The sequence below is a fragment of the Lepus europaeus genome, chromosome 20 (assembly GCF_033115175.1).
Source record: "Lepus europaeus isolate LE1 chromosome 20, mLepTim1.pri, whole genome shotgun sequence".
NCBI lineage: Eukaryota > Metazoa > Chordata > Mammalia > Lagomorpha > Leporidae > Lepus > Lepus europaeus.
This window is the reverse complement of record NC_084846.1, coordinates 26,398,892-26,422,059: the sequence shown is the minus strand read 5'-3', so window position 1 is coordinate 26,422,059 and position 23,168 is coordinate 26,398,892. Positions and strand designations below refer to the sequence as shown.

The window sequence follows — 23,168 nt, the reverse complement described above, 5'->3', positions numbered from 1 at the left end:
CTCCCATTCATTCCCTAATGCCACCTTAGACCTCTTGCTCTTTCCTTGTCAGTCAAATTCTACCCAGCCCTCCAGGGGGAGCCCCAGGCCTGCCTTGACCACACACGTCCACCCAGACTGGTCCACTCTGCTCCTGCTGCCAGTCACTTCCTGCCCTGTCTGTGTGTGTATTAAAACAGTTCCGTTCTTTCATGAGATTCCTAGCTGTGCCTTGTTTCATTTCTGTGCGTCCTGCTAACATGGCCTCTGAGGTCCTGTTCCTCCTTGCAGAGTCCAGTCACGAGCTAGAAGCTCAGCCCGTGGTCCATTAGTAACCTTTCTGACATGTGCAGGCTGTTCCGCACAAGGCCCCTCTCCTCTGCCTTCTCTCTAAGTGTCTTTAGAATAGAGCAAGGAAATCACGTAATGTCTCAGTGGAAACACAATTCTGTTCTGTCCATTTCTAGACAGGAAAGTCACGAAGAGGTTTTCTCATTGAACCCAGGGACAGAAAATGAGGCGGCCACCTGTGACCAGGCCCACTGGAGGGGACAGAATTCCTGTTGTAGGAAGAGGAGCTTTATCCCCAATCTGAGCAAATCAGTCCAAGGAAGGCAGTGCATTGGTTGTCCATGGGGCTTTCTGGGAAAAAAAGAACATGGTATGCAATTCAGGCTGCAAGCCAAATCCGCGTTTCCAGAACGTGCATCTCCCCCCCCCCCCCCCCCTCGGAGGTAAGAAATGACGGACTAACAAAATAGAGAAAGACCGCCTGATAATTCCTTCAGCATCCGCAAGATGTTTCTAACACCAGCTTGTTGGAGACTTTAGTTCATGGGCAGCCTTGACTGTTCCGGTGCCCTGGTCGTGACAACAGCTCCCAGCTTGACAGGCCTGGGAGGGCCCTGTTTAGATGGAGGCTGGGACCTCCCAGTGTTGAAAAGGACACCCTACCAGTTTCAGAGTTGTTATAAGACACTTGTGGAAGATTGCTGACGTTTAGCGTGTGCTGCACGCAGACGTGGGAAGGAAAACGTGGCTGCTCTATTGTTTGCTGCGTGATCTGGTGTGTGTTCTCTGTATGAGCGTCCGCCCCAAGGGGGTAGCCAAAAAAGAAGGCAAAGAAGCACAGGTTTAGGCTAATCTAGTAAGATTATTCTGTTTTATTAAAAAATTAGGATGGCTTAAAATTATTTTTAATTCAGCTTTTCAAGTTACTGTGATTTGAGAAGAGCCTTTGGATAATTATCAAGCGTATCTTTGGAAGGGAGCTTGGTCTGTCTGTGTCTCTCCCGGCTCCCCCACACGGCCTCTCTGTACCTTGTGGGTGCTGTGGGCCCCTGGACCTTGGCAGAGGACTCAGAAGGCTGTCATGTCAGAGTGGACACTCTCTTGTCCTCCCTGGTCTTACCTGGTGGATGGGCAGCCAACTCCCTGGTGACCCTGGAGGTGTGACTTGTCCTGGTAGTCTCTTGGCATCAGCTGTTGGAGCCTGGATCAAGCTTGCGGGTCCCAAGCTGATGCCCCCAGTACAGCCACGTGGCCTCTGCTGGAGTGGCCCCTCACTGCACCCATCCTGACCTGAGTGCTAGAACCACCACACAAGGAAGATTTCACCAAGCGTTGTATCTACCACGTGTTGGCTGACACCTCTGAACATTCCACAGATTTGGCTTCGGGAGCATTTAGACCCAGAGGGATTTCCAGGGTAACCGAGTGTGCTCCTCTTAGTTCTTAGGTGAGGAAAGGGACAGGACACAGAGGGGCTGGGAAGGGATAGGTACTCGTCAGCAGCAGCTCTGTGTGGAGGCGAGTCCTGTGCTTGGCCTGCCTGGGGTGTGAAGATCTGTAAATGCTGTAAGGCCTTCAGGGACTGAATGGGATGAGGTCAGTGCGTGTAGAGAACAAGGAGGGCAGCGGCGTGCCACCAAGGGTAGAGAGGTCAGGGAGGTCTGAGGCCACTGGCAAAATGGAAACCTCTTCTGCGAAGTGAGGTCCTCTTGTTCTTTACACTTCTAAAGGCACTGAGCATATGGCTACTCGGCAGAATGCTCGGATCTTTATGGCTATGGAAAATCAGTTTCTGTTATGACCTATGTTTGATTACTGCTCCCTTGTTTCTGATTATGTTAAAGACTAGCACGGAGGGGTGTGGGCTTTGGGGATCACAATGAAGCTGCCGCTTGGGGTGCCTACATCCCGGGTTAGAGGGCCGGGGTTTGAGTCCTGGCTGTGCCCCAGATTCCAGGTTCCTGCTCACGCACACCCTGGCACGCAGCAGGTGATGGCTCCGATACTTGGGTAACCACCCCCATAGGGGAGATTGGATTGAGTTCCTGGCTCTTAGTTTTGGCCTGGCCAACTCCTGCCTGTGGCAGGCATTTGAGGAGTGAACCAGTAGATGGACAATGTCTGTCTCTCTCTCCTCTCTCTCTCTCTCTCTCTGCCTTTTAAATAAACAGATAAGAATAGAGCTACGAAGCTCACATATTTTCAGTTTGCAAACCGTTAATTCTTTTTCCCTTTAAAACCTTGACTTTTTGGCCTCTTGTTTCTGAGAAGTTGAATGTGGCAAGATGGTCGATCTTGGATTCCGATGAGGGCTCTTGCAAATCACAAGCTAGTGATATGGCTTCAAATTCAGGCCAAGGAGGAGTAAGCCTACTCCATCTATCTCTTCTGCTGAAGGCAACTAAAGCCTCCAGATGGAATACAAAATAAGAAGTACCTGAGACCTCTGGGAAGTGACGCCTTGGAGGGGCTTTGGGCCAGGTGGCCCTTGCGAGTGGGGGAGTGTAGAGGGATCCTGGAGAGGAAGGAGGTAGAGAAAGGGGTTGGTTAATTTTGCGATGAACAGCACATACGTGGGTTCACTGCTGAGCTGTTCCCCAGTGGGACAGATCCTCAGTGGCCCAGAAAAGACCTTGGAAACTGGACTAACACTGGCATCATGGAGGCTATGCAAGGTTATATTCCAAATGACTGGGATGCAGTTCAGAATGACTTGACACAGAATAGCCAGGAAAATATGACTAGCTGTCAAAAGGAAAGACAGAACAGATGTCAACCCTGAGATCACCCACATAGTGGATTTTTTTTTTAATCTGTTACTTATTTACTTGAGAGACAAAGAGAAACAGTGATAGAAATCTCCCATTCAGGGGTTTGCTCTCCAGATGCCCACAACAGGCGTGACTGACCAGGCCAAAACATGAGCCAGGAAGTCAGTCCAGGTAGGAACCAAATTACTGAGGCCATCACTGCCGCCTCTCAGAATCCACGTTAGCAGGAAACTGGCCAGATACCAAGTAGGATGTGGACATCTTAACTGGAGCCTCCACCACCAGGCCTGCTGCCCACCCAGATACTAGAAATATTAAAGACTTGGCAACAGCTGTCTTAACTATGCTCCATCAGGTAAAGGTAAACCCATTAAAAATGAATAGAAAGATAAAATGTTCTTTATTTATCAAGAAATAGCAAACTTTAAAAAGAACCAAATGAGATGTTAGAAATGAAAGATACGATACGTTAAAAAGATATTAGATGAGCTCAGAGGCAAAGTGCAAGTCATCTGAAAGTGAAATTATTCCACGTGAGAACAAAGAGAGAAATACCGGAAAAGATGATTAGGCTTGGAAACTTGATCCACAGTTTCTCAGATGCCAACAGACTGTCATCCCAGGAGAGGACAGTGAGACTGTTACAGAAAAATACTTAAAGGAATAATTGCCAAGAGTTTCCCAAAGTAAGTGAGAGATGGATCTGCAGACTCGAGCTGCTCGGTGAACCCCAATCAGGATAAACTCAAAACGCACTCCTGGGCAGCTTGTAAACTCTGTGTGTGTGTGTGTGGGGGGGGGGGGGGGGAGGGGTTGAAAGTAGGTGGAGCAGGATGGCACTCCCTACAGTAGGAGCAGTAGGGATTCAAGTGACTGGAGGTTTCACCCCAGAGGCCATGGAGACAAGAAGACACTGGAACAAAATCTTCAAAGTGTGGGAAGAGAAGAACTACTACCCCAACATTCCATACAGGGAAAACACACTTCAAGAATGGAAGTGGAAGCCGGCGCCGCAGCTCAGTAGGCTAATCCTCCACCTTGCGGCGCCGGCACACCGGGTTCTAGTCCCGGTCGGGGCACCGATCCTGTCCCGGTTGCCCCTCTTCCAGGCCAGCTCTCTGCTGTGGCCAGGGAGTGCAGTGGAGGATGGCCCAAGTGCTTGGGCCCCTGCCACTCGTGTGCGACACCCAGATGGCATTCTGGGCCCCCGGCATCAGCCTGACTGAGCTGAGGCTGTTGCGGCCATTTGTGGAGTGAACCAAGGTATGCAAGATCTCCCTGTCTCTGTAGCTCTGCCTCTCAAACACATCAGTCAATAAATAACTCTCTACAAACAAAACAGGAAAATACCACATGTCCAAAACTATGGGAAGCAGCTAAGAGGGAAGTGTATGCCTTTTAATGGTTATATTAAAAAAGAATAAACATCTTAACTCAGTGATCTGACTTGCCATCTCAGCAAGATAAGAAGCACAAATTATACCCATAACAAGCAGAAAGAAGGAATTAATCACAAAAAGAATCAATGTGAGTGAAAAGGAAAATAGAAAAAGCAAACAAAGCTAAAAACTGGCCTTTAAAACAACAAAAGTGGTAGCTCTCTAGACAGACTGTCCCAGGAAATAAAGACATAAGTTAGCAGTATCCAGAATGCAAGTGAGAGTAGCATTCCAGACTCAAAATTGAAAGACTAATATGTGAATTTTATGAGCTACTTTGTGATCATAAATTTGAAAACCTGAGTGGTGTGGACAAATTATTTGGAAGATAAAGTGGCCGGTAAGGTACGGCCGCCTCCTGCAGTGCTGGCATCCCATATGGACGCTGGTTTAAGTTCCAGCTGCTCCACTTTCGATCCAGCTCTCTGCTAAGGCCTGGGAAAGCAGTAGAAGATGGCCCAAGTCCTTAGACCTCTGTACCTGCATGGGAGACCGGAAAGAAGCTCTTGGCTCCTGGCTTCAGATCTGCCCAGCTCTGGCTATTGCAGCCATTTGGGCAGTGAACCAATGGATAGATCTCTCTCTCTCTCTCTCTCTCTCTCTCTCTCTCTCTCTCTGCTTCTGTCTCTCTGTAACTCTGCCTTTCAAATAAACAAATAAACCTTAAAAAACAAAACAAAACAAAAAAGATAACTACCTGTGATCTCTGGAGAAGAACTGAACAGTCCAATATCTTTTAAAATATTTGAATTTGTAGTTAAAACCATCCCACAAAGGACCAGCCTGTATACAGTGACCTACTATACACATAGTAAACCTTTCCTGTACCATCTCTTCTAGAATGTGAAACAGGAAGTATTGTTTCACAGTTCATTTTCTGAGACCGTCATTATCATGACCAGGTTCAGAGAAAACAACAGACCCACATGACACAGGAGTATAGCCGCAAAAATCTTCCTCAATAAATATTAGTATTTGGAGCCCAGCAATATGGGACACCTCGTAACACATCATGAAAAAGGAGAGATAATCCCAGGTGTACAAGGATGGTTCAACATTGCAAAGTTAATCAATCAATGCAATTCACAGTGTTTATAGACTAAAAGAAAATTATATGAAAAACTCTGCATGTACCAAAAAGGCATTTGAGGAAATTCAATTTCTAGTCCTGATTTAAAGAAAAAAAAATACTCAGGAAGCTAGGAATTTAAGGGAACTTAGAGAGAGAATTTGCTATCTGCTGGTTCACTCCCCAAATGGCCACAGCAGCCAGGGCTGGGCCAGGTGGAAGCCAGGAGCCAGGAGCTTCTTCTGGGTCTCCCACATAAGTGCAGGGGCCTAAGCATTTGGGCCATCTTCCACTGCTTTCCCAGGAGCATTAGCAGGGAGCTAGATCGGAAGTGGAGAAGCTGGTTCTCGAGCTGGTGCCCACATGGGATGCTGGCATTACAGGCGGCAGTTTTACCTGCTATGCCATAACGCAGGCCCCTTTCTTGACTTTTTTATTTCGTTGAGAGAAAAAACAAAAAGCAAACCTCCAAAAACACCTTTCTCATATTTTATTCACCAAATCTACCAACCTAGCCGCACCTGTGTCGGTGGGTTCTAGCTTGGCTCCTGGTACAAATGGACAGTGGATGTTCCACATTCTTATCTAAGGTCATTATTCATTGATCTCATCTCTGCACTCCTGTTCAGGGATTTCATTCCTGGGGCCAGCACCGTGGCGCAGTAGGTTAAGCTGCTGCTTGGCACATCCATATCCCCTATCAGAGTGCTGGTTTGAATCCTGGGTACGCTGCTTCTGATCCAGGGCCGATGCTTGGGCCCCTGCCCTGCATGTGGGAGACCCAGAGGGAGTTCCAGGCTCCTGACTTCAGCCTGGTCCACTCCTGGCTATTGCAGGTATCGGGAGTGAACCGGCAGATGTCTCCCTTTCTCTCTTCTCTCTCTGTCTGATATAGAACACACTCCAAAACCAGTTGGAGGAGTTGTTAGAGATCCCCCCAAACTGGGTCTAGCTGGAAAGCAGTGACATAACCCAGAGATCCATTAAGTGACCACTTCTCAGTTAATCTCAGGGTGTACAGTGGCCAAAAGTAGAAATACAGTAAAACACCATCTTTCTTCTTTTAGACATTTGTAACTAAAATTTCTTAATTTTACAAAATACACCTTAGCAGGCTATAAAAATGGACCTCCACTAACTTGTTGCTGTCTGTGGCCAGCAGGACATTTCAGAGAACCAAGTCACAAGACAAGTCTGGCAAGTTAAAAGCAGTTTCTCAAGGCAGTGATCTCTCCAGCTCCACAAAGGGAAAGGTCCCTTTCAAACCTTATGTCCAGTCGCAGCTGAACCAAGTTAGCACAGAGCACTTACCCTGGCATCATCATGCCTGAGACTGCTCCTCCCCCAAGATGCTTCTCCCAATTCCAAGCTGAGTTTAAGCCCAGTTTCTTCCACCCAAAAAACCCCTTGGGCCAAAGACACCTGCTCAACAGCTTGATGCCGCCCTTGAGACAAACAAGGGTGCAACCTACTGCAGGACCCTGCCCACGTGACTGTGGGCCAAGGGCTAGAGGCGGGAGGCCCAGTCAGGACTGCAGTCCCTTGGTGGTCACCATTTTGATGTGGAACCACCCCCAGCGCTGGTTGGATGAGTTGCTGTAGAACCCGCACAGCCCGTCAATCACTTACGTCGGGTGGTAGAAGACAGGAGGAGCTGATTACAGAAACACAGACCAAGGAGCCAGGCAGCCATCGCTCCGTTCGCCAGGGCAGAAGTCCCCACAGACTGAAGCTGGGGCTGAGAGGCGTGTGTTCCGTTGGCGTTCAAGTTCTTGGTTGGTCTAAGGTGCCCATGAAACCTTCTTTGATGGGTCGGTGAGATCACATTCCCGAGGGGGTTCTGATGATGGGGAAGTGGGCTTCAGTCAGTCCTGGGCCTACATGCAGATGCGAGTGAGTTGCTGAAGACATCCCTGGAGACGAAGACCAACATCGACATGCTGTCTCTGGGGAAACAGATGACCTCCTGAGTCCAGCGATCAGAACCGTGCAGGGCCGGCGGTGCAGTGAGCTCATTTAGTAAGAGGTTGATTTGCAATCAGAGAACAGGGTGAAGGGCCTCTGGAAGCTGATGGAGGGAGGCTGGGAGATGCTGGGGGATGAGGATCTGATTGAGTAGCTTCTGCCTGCAAGCGCTCTGTGGGGCTTGCTTTCCTCTCTCTTCCCCCATCACTCTGCCTTTCAAGGAGATGGAAAAGAACACATCAACATTTAACAAAAGAATTTCATGCTGGACTTTGCACCACTGTTCTCCATCACCTTTTTCCTCTCGTTGGGGCTATTCCTGCCCGGCCTGTGTTCATCTTTCTTCTGGTCCTCGTCTTTCTGCTCCCCCGTGTCTCTGTCCCCTTTTACACCATACCTGTCTCTTTGTGGTTACTCTGTCCGCTTCCTCTCCTGTTCTCGGCTTGGTTTGGTCCATTCAGACTGGACGCCAGCACTCTAGTGAGAACCTCCTTGTGAAGATGGCCAGTCTCCTGCCACGTGGCGGGAGCTGAGTTCTAGGCCTGCTCTTAGCCCTGCATGGCCTGTGTCAGTGGCATTTGGCACAAGTGATCGTGCCCTTTGGGAAATCATTTTCGAGTGGCTTCCGGGGTCCTGTCTCTTGGTTCTTCTGTGTCACGGGCGTCTTCATCTCTGTCTCCCTTGCCTGTTCTTCCTCTTCCTCACTGCGTAACCGTGTGTTTCAGTGCACTGACATCTGCAGTCTTGCTGAGCTGAAGAGACCGTCCCCCCATAGCTGATCAGTGGCTGGAGAGAGTAAAGAACTTACCTGGGAGCTCAGCTTTCACTGCAAACCAGCCAGTCCAGAGCCGGATCCCAGATGCCTGCTTCACTGGGCATTGTCCACCTGCCCTCATCACCAATTCTGGGTACCAGGCAACTAGGGGCAGCGCACTTGCCCCAGGGTCCACTGAAATTCCCAAAACCAACCAATCCTCAACCTGTGTACCCCGCCTCGTCCTTCAAACCAACCAATCCTCAGCCTGTGTACCCCGCCTCATTCCTCAACCAGCCAATCCTTGGCCTGCTTGTTCCACCTCATCCCTCAAACCAGCCAATCCTTGGCCTGCTTGTCCCACCTCATCCCTCAAATCAGCCAATCCTCGGCCTTTTTGCCCCACCTCATCCCTCAAGCCAGCCAATCCTCGGCCTGTTCCTGCCTGAGGAAAGCAGCTCCGCCTACAGTGAGGGCCCCCACAATTCCTGCCCCGTATGCATTAGCAGCCTGTAAAGTGGCACCCCTGCCGCCCCCGTCCCCACAGGTGCTCCCCGTGTTTACCACATCCTGCCTGGTTTCTCCTCTTGCCCCTGCCCCGTGTGAGCAAGCAGAGACCCACTGCTATCCTGTTCCTGAGGTGGTGCCACTTCGCGCCCCTCTGCCCCAGCCCTGCCCTTCGCACCCCTCGCTGTTCCCGAGCAGATGCCGTGACACTGGAGAGGAGGAAATGCCGCGTGGGTGTTGAGTCTCTCTCAACATTTTCTGCATAACAGAACTTGACATAAATTTCGTGCTAGGATCCTAGGTGAAGAAAATCCCCGTCTGTCATGTCCCTAAGTTATTTTGTAAAGATGTTGTGAGGTCGGCTGGTCTCATTCTTCGTTATTGCTCAGCCCCATCTGCCTCCAAGGGAACACTGCATCCTCTGGAGTTTCCACTGCTGTAGGCGAGGCTCACTCCAGGTGCGAGGACCGGCTGCTCGCCTGTATCAGAGGGAATCTGCTTGAGAGCAGTGCAGGGGCCGGCGCCCGCAGTGCAGGCATCCCATATGGGCACTGGTTCGAGTCCCGGCTGCTCCACTTCCGATCCAGCTCCCTGCTAATGCGCCTGGGAAAGCAGTGGAGGATGGCCCAAGTGTTTGGGCCCCTGCACACACATAGGAGACCTGGAAGAAGCTCCTGGCTTCGGGCTGGCCCAGCTCCAGCCATTGGCAGCCATTTGGGATGAAAGATCTCTCTCTCTCTAACTCTGACTTTCAAATAAATCAATAAATCTTTAACGAAACAAAAAAGCAATATAGGAATGCTAGCCAAAATTGAACTCTGGGCCTGGTTGTCTCAGTATATGAAACACAGCTATTTCATTAAGTATTAATCTTCAGATCCTCCATGTAAAATGTGAAAAAGAGCTATCAGTGATGTCTAATCTTACTGAGTTTTACGTTAGTGCATAACTGTATATGGCAGGCCCTTAATGATCTGTCACATTCACAATTTACTGCCATTTGGCAAGTTTCTTCTGTCGGCGTAACTAGTAGCCGCGTGCTAGGCAAACGATCTTCTCTGAACAGGTGTCTGTATTCATGATTTTGAAGATCTCAAGAAAAATCTAATTCTTACTCTTCTTTAATTCCACCTTTTCGTTCTTCATAGGCATTTCCCTTGTTAAACCACCCACACCTGTCCAGAGTATTGGTGTTAACGGTTGTTGAACCAAGGGTGCAAACCTTCCGTACAAGTTGAATGACTAAGTTCCGGGGGTCTGGTGTGTGGCATGGGAAGGTATAGCTGTCACACAACGTGTGTATAAGCAAACTAGATCATGGCCTTGAGCATTCTGAGTATGCACAATCTTTCAGTTCATCAAATACGTTTAAATAAGAGAAGAATTGGGCTTTATTCTGAGTGAGATGGGGAGTCAGTGGCAGAGGGGCCACGCTTGAGAGGCCGCGGCTGGGAGCAGGGTGGTCTTGAGGGAGGTGGTGGGCAGCGGTCACCTGGGCGACAGTCCTGGGAGGAGGAGCCCGTAGGCTGGGAGTCACAGCATGGGCGACTCTGGGCAGGGCAGGGCTTTTGTTTTCTTACCTTCTTCTTGAGTAGAAGCAGAATGATAACGTGTCCAGTTTGACGCCGAGCGGGACAAGCATGGAGGACCCTTGGCCTTGCCATCCCTGCACCCTCACAAAGGCCCCCTTAGACATTGCAGACCACATCTGTGCAGACACCCACCTGTGCATGGCAGCGGCACTCGGCAGCACGTGTGGAGGGGCCGCAGGTCTGGCCTGGCCTGTTGGTGAGCAGAGACCTTGGGAAGTCGCCATGGGAATTCCCAAGGGGGAGCAGGGGTGGGCCCCGAGCTTCCTGCTGCCATAGACTCGCGGGGAGGGGCCTGCCTTCCTGGGGTCACCCCCTATACCGTCAAGTTCCTTAGCACTGCCGTGACCTGCTGGTGGCGGCCAAGGGCATCTTGCTTTTCCTTCTCTGGGCGATGGCAGGCTGGAGCCACAGCTTCTTTCTCACTGTGCTGCGTGCTCGGCAGCACGGGTTCTTTCAGTAAGAATGGGAAATGTGCAGGTGCACACCCGATGGTGTTTGCCCCAGTGGTCCCTTACCTGTTTTGATCGGAGTGAAAATAGCTTTGCTGCCTTGTACTGATTGTGTTTACATCAGGCGTTCAGAATGTAGCTGCACGTTCTAACAATGTGTCTGCTGGGGAAGGAGTCTGGTAGTCTGGCATCCCGGCACCTTGCTGGGGAAGGGGCAGAAGGTACCCAGAGGCCAGGTGGTGATGGAGGAAGGAGGTGGCACACGCCATCCCTCTCCCTTCCAGCTACCTTGCCAGGCTTGCCTGCTGCGGCTGCTCCCGCCCCAGGCGCCTCCTTGACCAGATGAGCTGCAGGTAGAGCATAGGGATGTTTGTAGGCTGGGGCGCATGGGGCGGGATGGGGGGTGTGTTCCTGAGTCCTCCTGTGCTCAGTAGGCAGTGGGGGGAGTCCCTGAGGTTTGAAGTCTGGGAAAGGGCAGGACCAGGTCCAGCACTCAGAGAGGTTGGTGTAGGGGGGAGATTGGGTAGAAGAGAAGCCAGGGACAGAGGAAACAAAAGCCAGGACAGTCCCGGAAGCTTGGCAGGGAGGGGGTGAGAGGATCAGGTAGCACCAAGGATCAGGAGTGCAGGGTCAGGGGTGGCCGCAGGGTGCCAGGACGCCCCAAGGCGCCAGTGGAGACGGTGAGGGTGGGAGACCCTGGGAGCCTGGAAGAGTCACATGGGCTGGAAGTAAAGTTCCTGGAATTGTCACCTAGAGCCAGATGGGGTGGCGTGTCAGGTTCCAGGGACATTCAAGAGCATTGGGAGTCCTGGGCATAAACCACGGCGATCGATGGAGGTGGGACAAGAAGGGTATGGGCTGCGGGACAGCTGGCCCCTGGGGATGCCGTGGCTTTGCAAGTTCTGTGCCGCCAGGAGGATGAGAGAGTGCTGTGCTTCTGAACAGGACCCCGTGGTTGTCATGGAAACAGCAACAGCTCAGCGGCTGCTCACAGGCAGCTGTTCTGTCGTGCCCGCGGCACCGCCCTTGCAGTTTGGGGCTGAAAGCTGATTCTTGCCGTGCCCATTACTGAGCCGCCAGGGGTCTGTCGGGGATCTGAGGAGCCAGAGAGGCACAGCAGAGGCCCTGGTGGGTGCTGCGTCTCCAATGTGTTTGGCTTTTAATTTCCTGTTGGATCTGTTCAGTCGCCTCTGCCTAATCATAGGAACCTGCTTGGCTGGCTTTGGTTTTAAAGGGTTTCAAATCTCTTCTCATTGTAAGTTCACTTATAACGAAAACCTTGTGAATTCGAGAGTTTTAGTAATAAAGCTCGTTGTTTGAAATCCTCGTTATTCAGATAACTTTTTTTTTTTTTTAATATGCTGAGTTGTTGTCCACTCTTTATCGGGGCCGATTGCTAGCAAACATTTGAAACGCTTTTCTACATGAGCGGTGAGATGATTTGACAGCCTCAGCTGCACACCTGAATCTCACAACTCGGGCGGAGGCGGTGGCTGCTAATTCATTGCTCTGATTTAAGGGGTGTGACTTTTTCCGTGGGCAAAGGGTTTAACAGCATTGACAGAAACAAGTAGCCGATGCCACAAGCGGTCTGCCTAGCTTGTGCCTCTTCATGAGCTGCCTCCTGGCTCTCCTGGGAGCTGGGACCGGCCCGCCTGCCCCACAAGACAGCAGCCAGCCCGCTGCAGTTAGCAGAGACTGGAAGCAGTCTCTGGGCAGCCATGCTGCTCACTTTGCTCTGTAGGACAATTGCTTGGAATCCTCCTGCATGCAAAGAACATGTGGAAAGAGATCGCTTGTGGAAATAGCTTTGGAGACAGTGTTATACATTCAAATGGCCTTAGTCAGATACCTTTGCGGTGACCCAACCAGGGGGGAAAAATGTCGTTTATAATTTTCTTCATAAGATGTAGTTAACTTTACATGTTAGTATATACATTTGTGTGGTGGAAATTTTCCATGAGTTCAACCATTTATTTTATTTATTTGAAAGGCGGAGAAAGAACTCTTGCCAACAGCTGGTTCACTACCCAAATACCTACAAAAACTTGGGCTGGGCCAGACAGAGACCACGAGCCCAGAACTCAATCTGGGTCCTGCATGTGAGTGGCAGAGACCCAAGTACTAGAGCCATCACCTGCTCCCTCCCAGGGTACACATTGGAAGGAAACTAGAATCAGGAGCAGAGGTGGGACCCGAACCCAGGCACTGCAGGAAGGGAAGCGGGCATCCCCAGCACCATGTGAGCTGCATCAAATGCCCGTCCCCTGTACCATGAATTCATAAGACAACAATTTGCTTCAACGACAAACTGAGCTTCCCCTGTTAGGTGTTTTGCTAATTATCTGACACACACATTAGTGTCTTGGCTTCTCAGCTGAGCTGTGGTCTCTTGAAACAGCAGAACCATCCTGCCTTTTGCATTCCTTAAAATAGTCCACCGGGTTTAGCTGAAGTGCAAACACAGCGCTCGGATTTCTTGTACAAATCTGAGTTTCACTAAAAAATTTAGAGGGAGTTTTAGTGCTCGCCCACCTTATAGTCACATCTGCTTTTGTCCATGCTCACGTGTGTAAGTTGGATGTGTCAGAGCAATTCTATGATACCCTCTGGAGAACAATTCCTGAGCCTCAGGATCCAACAGGCGCATTGTAAAGAGGTCCTTACTGATTGGTTTTGAAGGAACATTTGGGTTGCAATGGGTTTGTGTCTGCAGGGCTTCGCCGACACAACCCTATCTGCATGGGTGCTTTCAACAACATAACAACAGCAGTGCCATTATTTGTGCGCTGTTCCCCATAAGTTAGTAGAGAACCCGAGCAACCAAAGCTTAAAAATCATTTTTTCTTTGGTTTTCCAAGGTCTCATCAGAAAATGGAAGACCCCGAAGAAAGCAGCGATGAGATTCTCGCTCGCCTAACGTCTGCGGTAAGACCTGCTATCCCCCGCCTAGGTGTGCACAGTAATGAGACTGGGGTCTTGAACTAGCAAGCAGTCTGGGGAGTGGTGTAGAGAGATCGCCCTATGATGGCTTTGCCTTTCTGGGCTCTGATGCACCTGCTTTGGGACATCGTGGTTAGTGCTGGTGGAAAGTTCCTGTAACCTTCAAGGAGGCATTGGATCTGATTTTGTAAATACAATGTGATTTAACCTGGAAAACCTGGGACTGGCTAGACAGTGGAGAAAAGACTGCTTGATTAGAGGAAAGGGGAAAAAAAAAAGAATCTCCTCGGTCAGCAAAGGGCCAGAATGTTAATTGTTAATGGGGCATTGCACCATTTTCATTGTGTTTTTTTAAAGCCGCCCATCAGCCTTGTTCTTGTTGGTTGAAGGAAAGTTCCTGCCTCTCTTTATAGCAAATCAGGCTATAGCAGCAAACCCCTGAGTTCCAGCTTTGGACAAACTAACACTCCCACGTCACCAAATTGCAGTCCATTGGCTTGGCTGTCTGGGAACATTCTAAGCCTTCCCTGAGCTTGCTTAGCTCTGCTTTAGTTCCATTATTATAAGAGTCATGGCTGAAAGTCACACGTGGTTGGGTTCCGTGTGTGGATGGAGCTGATCTGCACTAGGTCTGGTCAGCTGGGCACAGTTTCAGGATTGAAACTTGTCTTTCCTGTTCTTTGGGAATGTAGCTTATAAAAAGGAGTTCTTGCCTCAATAGAATGGTCCATGGTGTCAGACTTCACATCAAATGGATTCCTGACAGCATGTTATGAACAATGTTCTGTGTGATATTTGTAGTTTAAAATATTGATCAGAGAGGAATTTCTGTTGTGTGCCAAATCATAAAAGCCATCTGTTTGAAAAGCACTCACTGTAGGCAAGAGCCTGTGTTTTACCCTGTGTGAGCACGAACAGCCACGTACACACACCTTGGTTAGACTGCTCATCACCCCTCCTTAGTGGGTGGCATTATCTCTATTTTACTCACACAGGATCTTGTAGAGAGCAAGTAACTTGCCTAAGGTCACCCAGCCAGAAAAGAACAAAGCCAGATTGTGAACTCATAATTTTCCATCTCCTAATCACGTTGTCTTAACCACCTTGCCTTATTTTTTCAGAATGTAATATAATGTAACTGGGTTAGTTTCAGAAGCGACAAAAACAACTCAGATTTGCTTCCTGCAGCCATACTAAGAAGACTAGACAGATATATTTAGAAAGTTAGTATTTAAAGGAGTTGGAAATTGAGCACCAGAAACAGTGGTTTTATAGCTAATAAATTCAAGAACAGCAACAGGAAGCTTCCTTAAAGAGACTGGACTTGAACCGCCCATGAAAGGTAGTCAGGATCTGAACTGGATGTGTGTTCGTGCTGTGGGATTTATTAGGGGCAGGTGTAGGAACGAGAAAGTACAAGATAGTACACATCACTGGTTAGAGAAGAATGTCCTAGTTTAGAAAAATCAAGGTCCTTTTGGGCAGCATATTGATGTGATGAGGCAGATGGTTTAAAGATTTTATTTGTTTATTTGAAAGTCAGTTACACAGAGAGAAGGAGAGGGTGAGGGAGAGAGAGAGGTCTTCCATCCACTGGTTTACTTTCCCAGTTGACTGCAGCTGCCAGAGCTGTGCTGATCTGAAGCCAGGAGCCAGGAGCTTCTTCCAGGTCTCCTATGCAGGTGCAGGGGCCCAAGGGCTTGGGCCATCTTCTGCTTTCCCAGGCCATAGCAGAGAGCTGGGTTGGAAGTGGAGCAGCTGGGACTTGAACCAGTGCCCATATGGGATGCCGGCACTGCAGGTGGTGGCTTTACCTGCTACACCACAGCACAAGCCCCAAGGCAGATGTTTAAGAAAGAATAGGAACCAGAGGTGGGGTAGTAAATTGGGGGCTGATGAAAACTTGGATTTTCTCAGGACCAAAAGAAAGTTGAGTTCAAAAAGGAATCCAAAATATTTTTTCTTAAAGATTTATTTTATTTATTTGAAAAGCAGAGTTACAAAGAGTGAGAGACAGAGACAGAGAGAGATATCTTTCATACGCTGGTTCACTCCCCCAAATGGCTGCAATAGCCAGGGCTGGGCCAGATGAAAGCTAGGAGCCAGGAGCTTCATTCCTGCACCTACTCCCATGTAGGTGCAAGGGCCCAAGCACTTGGGCCATCTTCTACTGCTTTCCCAGGTGCATTAGCAGGCAGCTGGATCAGATGTGGAGCAGCTGGGACTTGAACCAGTGCTCATAAGGGATGCCCATGTGGCAGTTTGCATCTTTATCCACTATGCCACAGCACCGATCCCTCAAAATTTTTTAAAAGCCAGCATGAGTGGGTAGGAATAGAGGAGGAGTCAGATAACTGAAGTTCTGGAACTTTCATGAGTGGAGACGGAGTTACCCAGGAAGTTGGGTAACATGTGGAAATTTAGGTGATGTTTTCTTTTTTTTTTTTTTTTTTTTAATTTTTGACAGGCAGAGTGGACAGTGAGAGAGAGAGATAGAGAGAAAGGTCTTCCTTTTTGCCGTTGGTTCACCCTCCAATGGCCGCCGCGGTAGGCGCGCTGTGGCCGGCACACCGCGCTGATCCGATGGCAGGAGCCAGGTGCTTCTCCTGGTCTCCCATGGGATGCAGGGCCCAAGGACTTGGGCCATCCTCCACTGCCTTCCCGGGCCATAGCAGAGAGCTGGCCTGGAAGAGGGGCAACCGGGATAGGATCGGTGCCCCGACTGGGACTAGAACCCGGTGTGCCGGCACCGCAAGGCGGAGGATCAGCCTATCGAGCCACGGCGCCGGCCTAGGTGACGTTTTTAGTGGTGGGGGGAAGCATACTGATTTTGAGAGGATAAAAACATGAAAGGATTCAGGACACACCTGGAGACCAGCATCTGGTGCTCCTGGAGTTAAGGTGAAAGTTCTGGGAACCAGCCAGAGAGAGGCTGCAGGTGCAAGAGCAGAACAGACGGCCGGGTCTCGGGACCCCCTCGGTAAGAGGGCAGAAGCGCGCTGAGAGCGCAATGAGGGGACGTGCAGGTAACCGAACGGGCTCCTGTGAAACTCAGCGTCTGGAGAGCCTCTGAGATGGAAGGCATGGGCAGCGATATAGACCTCGGTGAGGTGATCTTGCTGGAAAATTCCCCAAGCAAGATGCTGGAGTGGCATTAAGGAGTGAAGAGACCAGGAGAGAAATCCTCCTCTTTGCCACTGCTGGTGAACTGGCCCAGGACCATGAAAACATCCCTGTGCTAAGCTTACGTCTTCTTCCTTCCAACCAACCGTGTGACCGTGGCCAAGTTGAGTGGCTGGCCTAGACAGTCTGTAAGGCCCCTCCGTGTTCTAAAGATCATTTGTGAAAGGACGCTCATTTCCATTTCTCTCTGCAAATGTGGCCGTTCCTGCTGGCGATGCTGTACCGGTTATCTGGGTGCTGGCGCCATGCAGGAAGGAAGATACGTACACGCCTCTTAAGCTCACTCACCAGGTCTCATCACCGTGCCCCTGAGCGTGATTAAGGAGAGCAGAGGTGATCTGTGGTGTGGAGTTGCTAATGGACTTCCAGGGCTCTGTGTAGGGGCACTGGGGAGGCGCCAGTGGTTCCCAGCAGTGCAGCCCTCACCGGTGTAGCTCAACCTCGGGATCTTTGTGTGTAACTGTCTTTTAAAATATCCTCATGACTTTAACTCCCGTAGTATGTTTCCTAGTACCCTTGTAGTTTCATCAGGGGGAAGGGGTTTGACATCTCAACAAATAATACCTGCAATTGTACTTGGGAAGAAAATGAAAGCAGGGTTTTGTTTGTAAAGGGACACGCCTGTGTAAAAATAAAAATGTCTTCTTAATGCAGTCAGCTTGAAGGTTGTTAACTTTGAAGGAGCAAAAAGGATTAAGATGTTCCTGCCATGTTTCAAGTGGTCTTCAGGACAGAGCACCCTCCCCAGTGTCTGACATGGGAAGCCCCGTGAGAAATTTGCAGCCTCAGTGGACAGGACGTGCGATGCCAGGCCTTTGCCACTACATACAGCCTGTGCAAATGCATGGGGCGGGGTGGGGGATCATCTAAAAACTGCCAGTCGCTGTCTCCATCTTAGCACCTGCTTCTCCTTTCTAGTCTCTGGTGGCTCTGTAGATTTTGTTAACTTGAAGATCCCTATTTCATTGATTATCAGTCTCTGTCCATGCAGTTGGATCTCTAGGCTCAGGAGGGCCTTCGAGTGGCCCAGCCTGCCAGCTCCAACCCTGGAAGTTCCACACGTCCTTCTATTTTATTTTGCTGTATTATAAAGAAATTGGTCCCAAGGCACGTGTTCCTGGGAAATTTGAGCCTCTAGCCTTTTGTTAACAGCTACATGCACTAACCAGTTGTACAAGAGTATTTCATTTTTTTAAATGGATTTTTCCAGTGTTTGTGACCAATAGAGCACTCAGAATTGGTAACTTTTATATGTTAAGTTACACTGTAAATTAAGGAGATAAGCAAAAACTCTGGAGGCACAGCAAAGACCCGAGAGGGACTTGGGAACGGCCCAAGGACAGGAACCGAAGCCACTGACATCTATAAAGAGGAGCCAGGGCCTGGTTTGGGACTTCTGGCTCCACTTTACTGAAAGTCTGCATGCAAAGCAGTACTGACTGGGTTATGTCATTTCTTTAAGCTGAGTTTTCATGCTGGAAATTGAGGCGTGAAAAATAGGAGCATTTTGTCTGGGCTGGATGCCAGTTTTGCAATTTTTGTTCACAATCTCCCAATGTGATCTCAGTTACTCTGAGTTGGGAATTGCCTATGTTGGTTGCCTGTTTGATTGGATCGTTACATGAGGGGCACTTAGGAAGGGACAGGGGGCCTGTGGTACGTCCTTGGGCTGCTTGGTCCAGCGAAGTCAGTGCCGATGTGAAAAGAGAAGAGAATCCGAGGATCTAGAACAGACTGGTGTGGTGGTGCCGGCAGGGGGCAGTGAATTTATAGCCATATCACTTTTTTTTTTTGGAGACAGAAAGAGACTGTTAGACAGGTGGACGGACAGATACAGAAAACTCACAGCTACTTGTTCAGTCCCCAATTCCTGCAAACAGCCAGGGCTGGGCCAAGCTGGAGCTGAGAGCTGGGAACTCAGTCCAGGTCTCCCATGCCGATGGCAGGCACCCACTCACTTGAGCCATCACCACTGCCTCCCAGAGTCTACACTGGTAGGAAGCTGGAGTCAGGAGCCAGAGGAGGGGATCAGACTCAGGTAGTCTAGTCTGGGATGCCGGCTTCTTCATTGCTGTCCTAACCACTAGACGAAATGCCAGCCTCTCCTGACCGTGTTTTGAGGAATGATTTGAATTTAAAAACCAAACTTAAAAAAAACTTTGAGAGATCAGTGGGATTGAGAACAGCGTCTAATACTCGTGGACCATATAACCATGCACCTCCCACCCTCATTCCTCATCCGAGCCGGCGCCGTTGGACATTTTCATTCATTTTCACCCGTTTCATCCCGCTTTCATGTAGAACCTCGCTCTTGGATGCCTTGAGCGGTGTTTTCTGAATTCCTCCCAAAGGTACAAATCGCAGTTCAGGTACAAATCGCAGTTCCTCCGAGGAATACTGGTGGGTACACCCGCTCAGGCCAGTCGAGCCCAGCTTAGCGAAGACAGCCCTGGGAGAAGGTATGGGACTTCAGGTGGCAAGGGTTGCAGAGCAGGGGACCTGCCATGGAGTTTCTGTCTGCACCTGTCTGGGAAAGGAGGTGCTGTCAGTGTTATCACAAAAGCGTTGTCCCTGTTCAGGGTCCATCAGGTTCATGTCACCCGCAGGCTTCTTCTCTCAACTTGCCAGCATCTTCTCTCTTACTCCTATTCCCACATGACCCCTACATTCCAGACAAAACTGAGCCCGCGTTGCTCTCATTAACCAAGGCCTGCCCTGGACTTGGGATTCCGTGCGCGTCTTCTCTCGTGCGTTCTTTCCCTAGAGTTCTCTTGGGTAACACTTGATGCAGAGCCACAAGGACACAGGTCTTAACAAGCAACCGATTGTCCTGTGTCACCAAAGCGTGACACCGAACTTTCCACGATTTCTTGCCTCTCAGCTGTCCCACTTCTCCGGTATTGCCTGTCTTCTGATTTTCCTCTTGCTCATTTGAAACTCTTTGAAGAGTTGACCACGTCTCCTCTTTCACCTGGAATTTCCATGATTTTCGCTAAGGTGCGTCTCTCACAGGACTCTGTGTACACCTCTTCTCTGTCTAGGATGGGAAGTGGCTAGGATCCCTTTGTTTTGTCTTCCTTGCTGATGCTACAGTTTGGGCTTTGTACATTGGAGGATTCCTTTGTGAATAGCAGTATCTGACGGTGAACAGTGATAGCTTTTTTTTTTTCTTGGATTAGAAATTTTGAAATTGGTACTGGTTCAGGAGGCAGAGCTCATGGGATTTGAGGTTTGGTGACTCTTGAAAAAGACTCCCAGAGATTTCTCTAAGGGATCATTTGCCAAGGTGGTAGGATCTGGAAGTAATCCTAGGTTAGTGAAAGTGGGGAGAGTCCATCACGTTGAGTACATGATGAGCACAATCAAGTGGGAAGTTACTTTACCACGTTTAAATATGGTTTTTAAAGACACAAACACTAGTTTCCACTCGTGCTTTTTCCTGGCCACTTGCCCCATCCTTTCTGGGAATGGGAGATGGCGTTTAATCCCCCTTCTCTCCGCCTCTCGGAGACCTGAGCGGGCTTGTCTGTGCAGAGACTGTGGGAACGGGAGTTCCTCCCCCAGCGAATGACTAACCCCCTGTCTGGCAGCCACGGGAGGAGGAACGTCCTGTTACCTTGTATGTATTATCTGTGTGGAACATAACATTCCTTTGGGAATCCTTCCTCTGGCTCCAGCTCTTCCAGTCACTTAAGAGCTACTGTGTGATTTGGGGAGGGGTCAGGTAGATTGAGTTTAGAGAAAGGCATTGGGTGATGCCCACAGAGACAAATCTAGTTTCAAGGAGCACTAAAAATGCACCGAATAAGAGAGGGAGACTTTGTCCCAGGTGTTAAGACACCTGCATCCCACGCCAGAGTACTCGTGTTCAGTTCTCAGCTCTGGCTCCCAACTCCAGCTGCTTGCTAAGGTGCACCCTGGGAGACAGCAGGGCATGGCTCGGGTAATAGGGTCCTGCCAGCCTTGTGAGGGACCTGGATTGTGTTCCTGACTGTAGCTTCAACCTCTGCCCCAACTGTGGTGGACATCTGGGGAGTAAATCAACAGATGCAAGGCTGTCTGCCTGGCTCTTAAAGGAATACAGTTTTTCTAAAATGCACCCGTGGCATTATGGCTCAGTCCTTCTATAGAATGGCTTGTTTCTGGTGTTAATATGGAGCTACTGGGCTTATAACTGCCTTCCTTCCATGTGCCTCAGTGCTACCTTCCTTCAACTAGAGTGTTCATAGGACACTGGGCTGTTGGCTGTGGGTCTCTGGGACTGGTGGAGAGCTGGCTAATGTTCCTTGCATTTCCTTTAGGTAAGATCTCATTGTAGAATCTTCCAAACTTGTGACTGCCCATGCCTGCGTGGATCACTGCAGTGTATATTTCTATCTCTTGTCAGTAAAAAATGCTGATATATTCTGTATCTATTGCACATCAAAATGCTTATGCCCCAGTACTGTAAAATGCAGGTGCACACACACAAATTTATAATTGCCAAGTCATCCTCTGTTTCCAGTGAAACTTTCTGAGCCTACCCACATGACGTGGTGAGCTAATGTTGCCGTAGCTCTGAGAATTTGGTTGTGGTAAGCACATTTACCAGTCCATGGTAAATGGTGTTTTCTTGGCAAATGGTGTTTTGCCTACTGAAACAAGTCCAGTGGAGGACATCTATTTAAACATATTCAGAAAGAATGTATGGAACTATATTCAAGTTAGTTGAGCGAATGCCTTAGGAATGAGAAGAAAGTGATGTGTATGTTTGTGTATATGTGTTTTTATTATATAGGTGCATAGAATTCATATAAAGCATGCATAAGTAAAAGTAAATAGCCCAAGAAAACAGCAAACAAGTGATTTTGCTGAAAAATTAATATAAGTATAAATTGTAATACATTCTTCATACCATGCATATTTTATGGTGTTGATCAGATAAAAGATGAATTAGAAGTTCTATGTGGTTAGCTCTGTGCAGGTTGTCTAGATAAGGGAAAGAAAAGGGTGTTCTGGGTAGATTTGTAAGGGTTGGGAAGCTCCAAAGCTGGAAATAGAGGTGCACAAGTGGCTTGGACTTGAGGTGAATTTGGGGATATTGGCTAGAAGTGGGAGTAGCAGGGAAAGTCAGAGATTGGGGTAATCTGGTGAAGGCTAAGCAGGTTGGTCATGTTCCAGAACTAGTTACCATTAACCCAGCATGGCCGTGAGGATCTGTGTTGCCATTCTGTGATGGGTCCCCCACAGGTGAACCGGCTCCGTGGCACCTGTGAATCCTACACCCCGTAAACAGATGGACTGTGCAGATACGACTAAGGCAACACCCTATGGATTGTCTGCACTGACCCAGTCTAATCCCATGAGCTTGTGAAAGTCCAGGGTAACTGGCAGAGGCGAAGGCGAAAGAGAGCCTAAGCCTGGGAAGAATCCAGCATGCCATGGCTGGCTCCCACATGGAGCAGCCCAGGTGCAAGCACCAGACCGGGGCCTCCCAGAGCCAGGGGTGGCTGCCAGGGGGCGTGCAGCCAGGAGCAGGTGCGTCATCCTACAGATGCAAGGGCCGCGTTCTGCCGGCAGTCCGAAGTGCATCATCCCTCCGTGCCTCCCGCGAGGAATGCAGCCACAGATATCTTGGTTTGTGCCGCGTGAGTCTGTGGAGCAGAGAACCCTTCACGCCGTGCTGTGCCTGAGCTTCCGGCCTGCAGCGATGTGGGAACACACGTGGCTGTCACTGTGTGCTGTTTAGTGGGTAGTGATTTGCTATGGCGGAGACACAAGTGAATACACGTCTCTTGTGGAGTCTGCGTGAGCCCTTCATCCCAAGACGGCAGCTACCTCTTACACATCGCGAGCTGCCGAGCCACAGCTAGTTAAATCGACTGAGGTGATTTTGTAAAGCTGAAGTCCACTTCTGTACGGTTACAAGAAGCTTCAGAATTCTGTGGAACTCTAAGTTAACTTTTTTTTTTTTTTTTGACAGGCAGAGTTAGACAGTGAGAGAGAGAGAGACAGAGAGAAAGGTCTTCCTTTTTCCGTTGGTTCACCCCCCAAAATGGCTGCTGAGACTGGCGCGCTGCGCTGATCCGAAGCCAGGAGGCAGGTGCATCTCCTGGTCTCCTATGCGGGTGCAGGGCCCAAGCACTGGGGCCATCCTCCACTGCCCTCCTGGGCCACAGCAGAGAGCTGGCCTGGAAGAGGAGCAACCACGACAGAATCTGGCACCCCACCGGGACTAGAACCCTGG

General features: G+C 49.5%; 1 protein-coding gene across 1 annotated transcript in view; it reads left to right on the top strand.

Annotated features, from left to right (window-relative positions):
* The window catches only part of RAPGEF5 (Rap guanine nucleotide exchange factor 5), a 249,155-nt gene that overhangs the window by 57,859 nt on the left and 168,128 nt on the right, over window positions 1-23,168 (top strand). Inside the window, exon 6 of the mRNA XM_062179032.1 lies at window positions 13,678-13,744. Within this exon, the coding sequence (XP_062035016.1) occupies window positions 13,678-13,744 (67 nt within the window). The remainder of the gene's footprint in view (window positions 1-13,677; window positions 13,745-23,168) is intronic.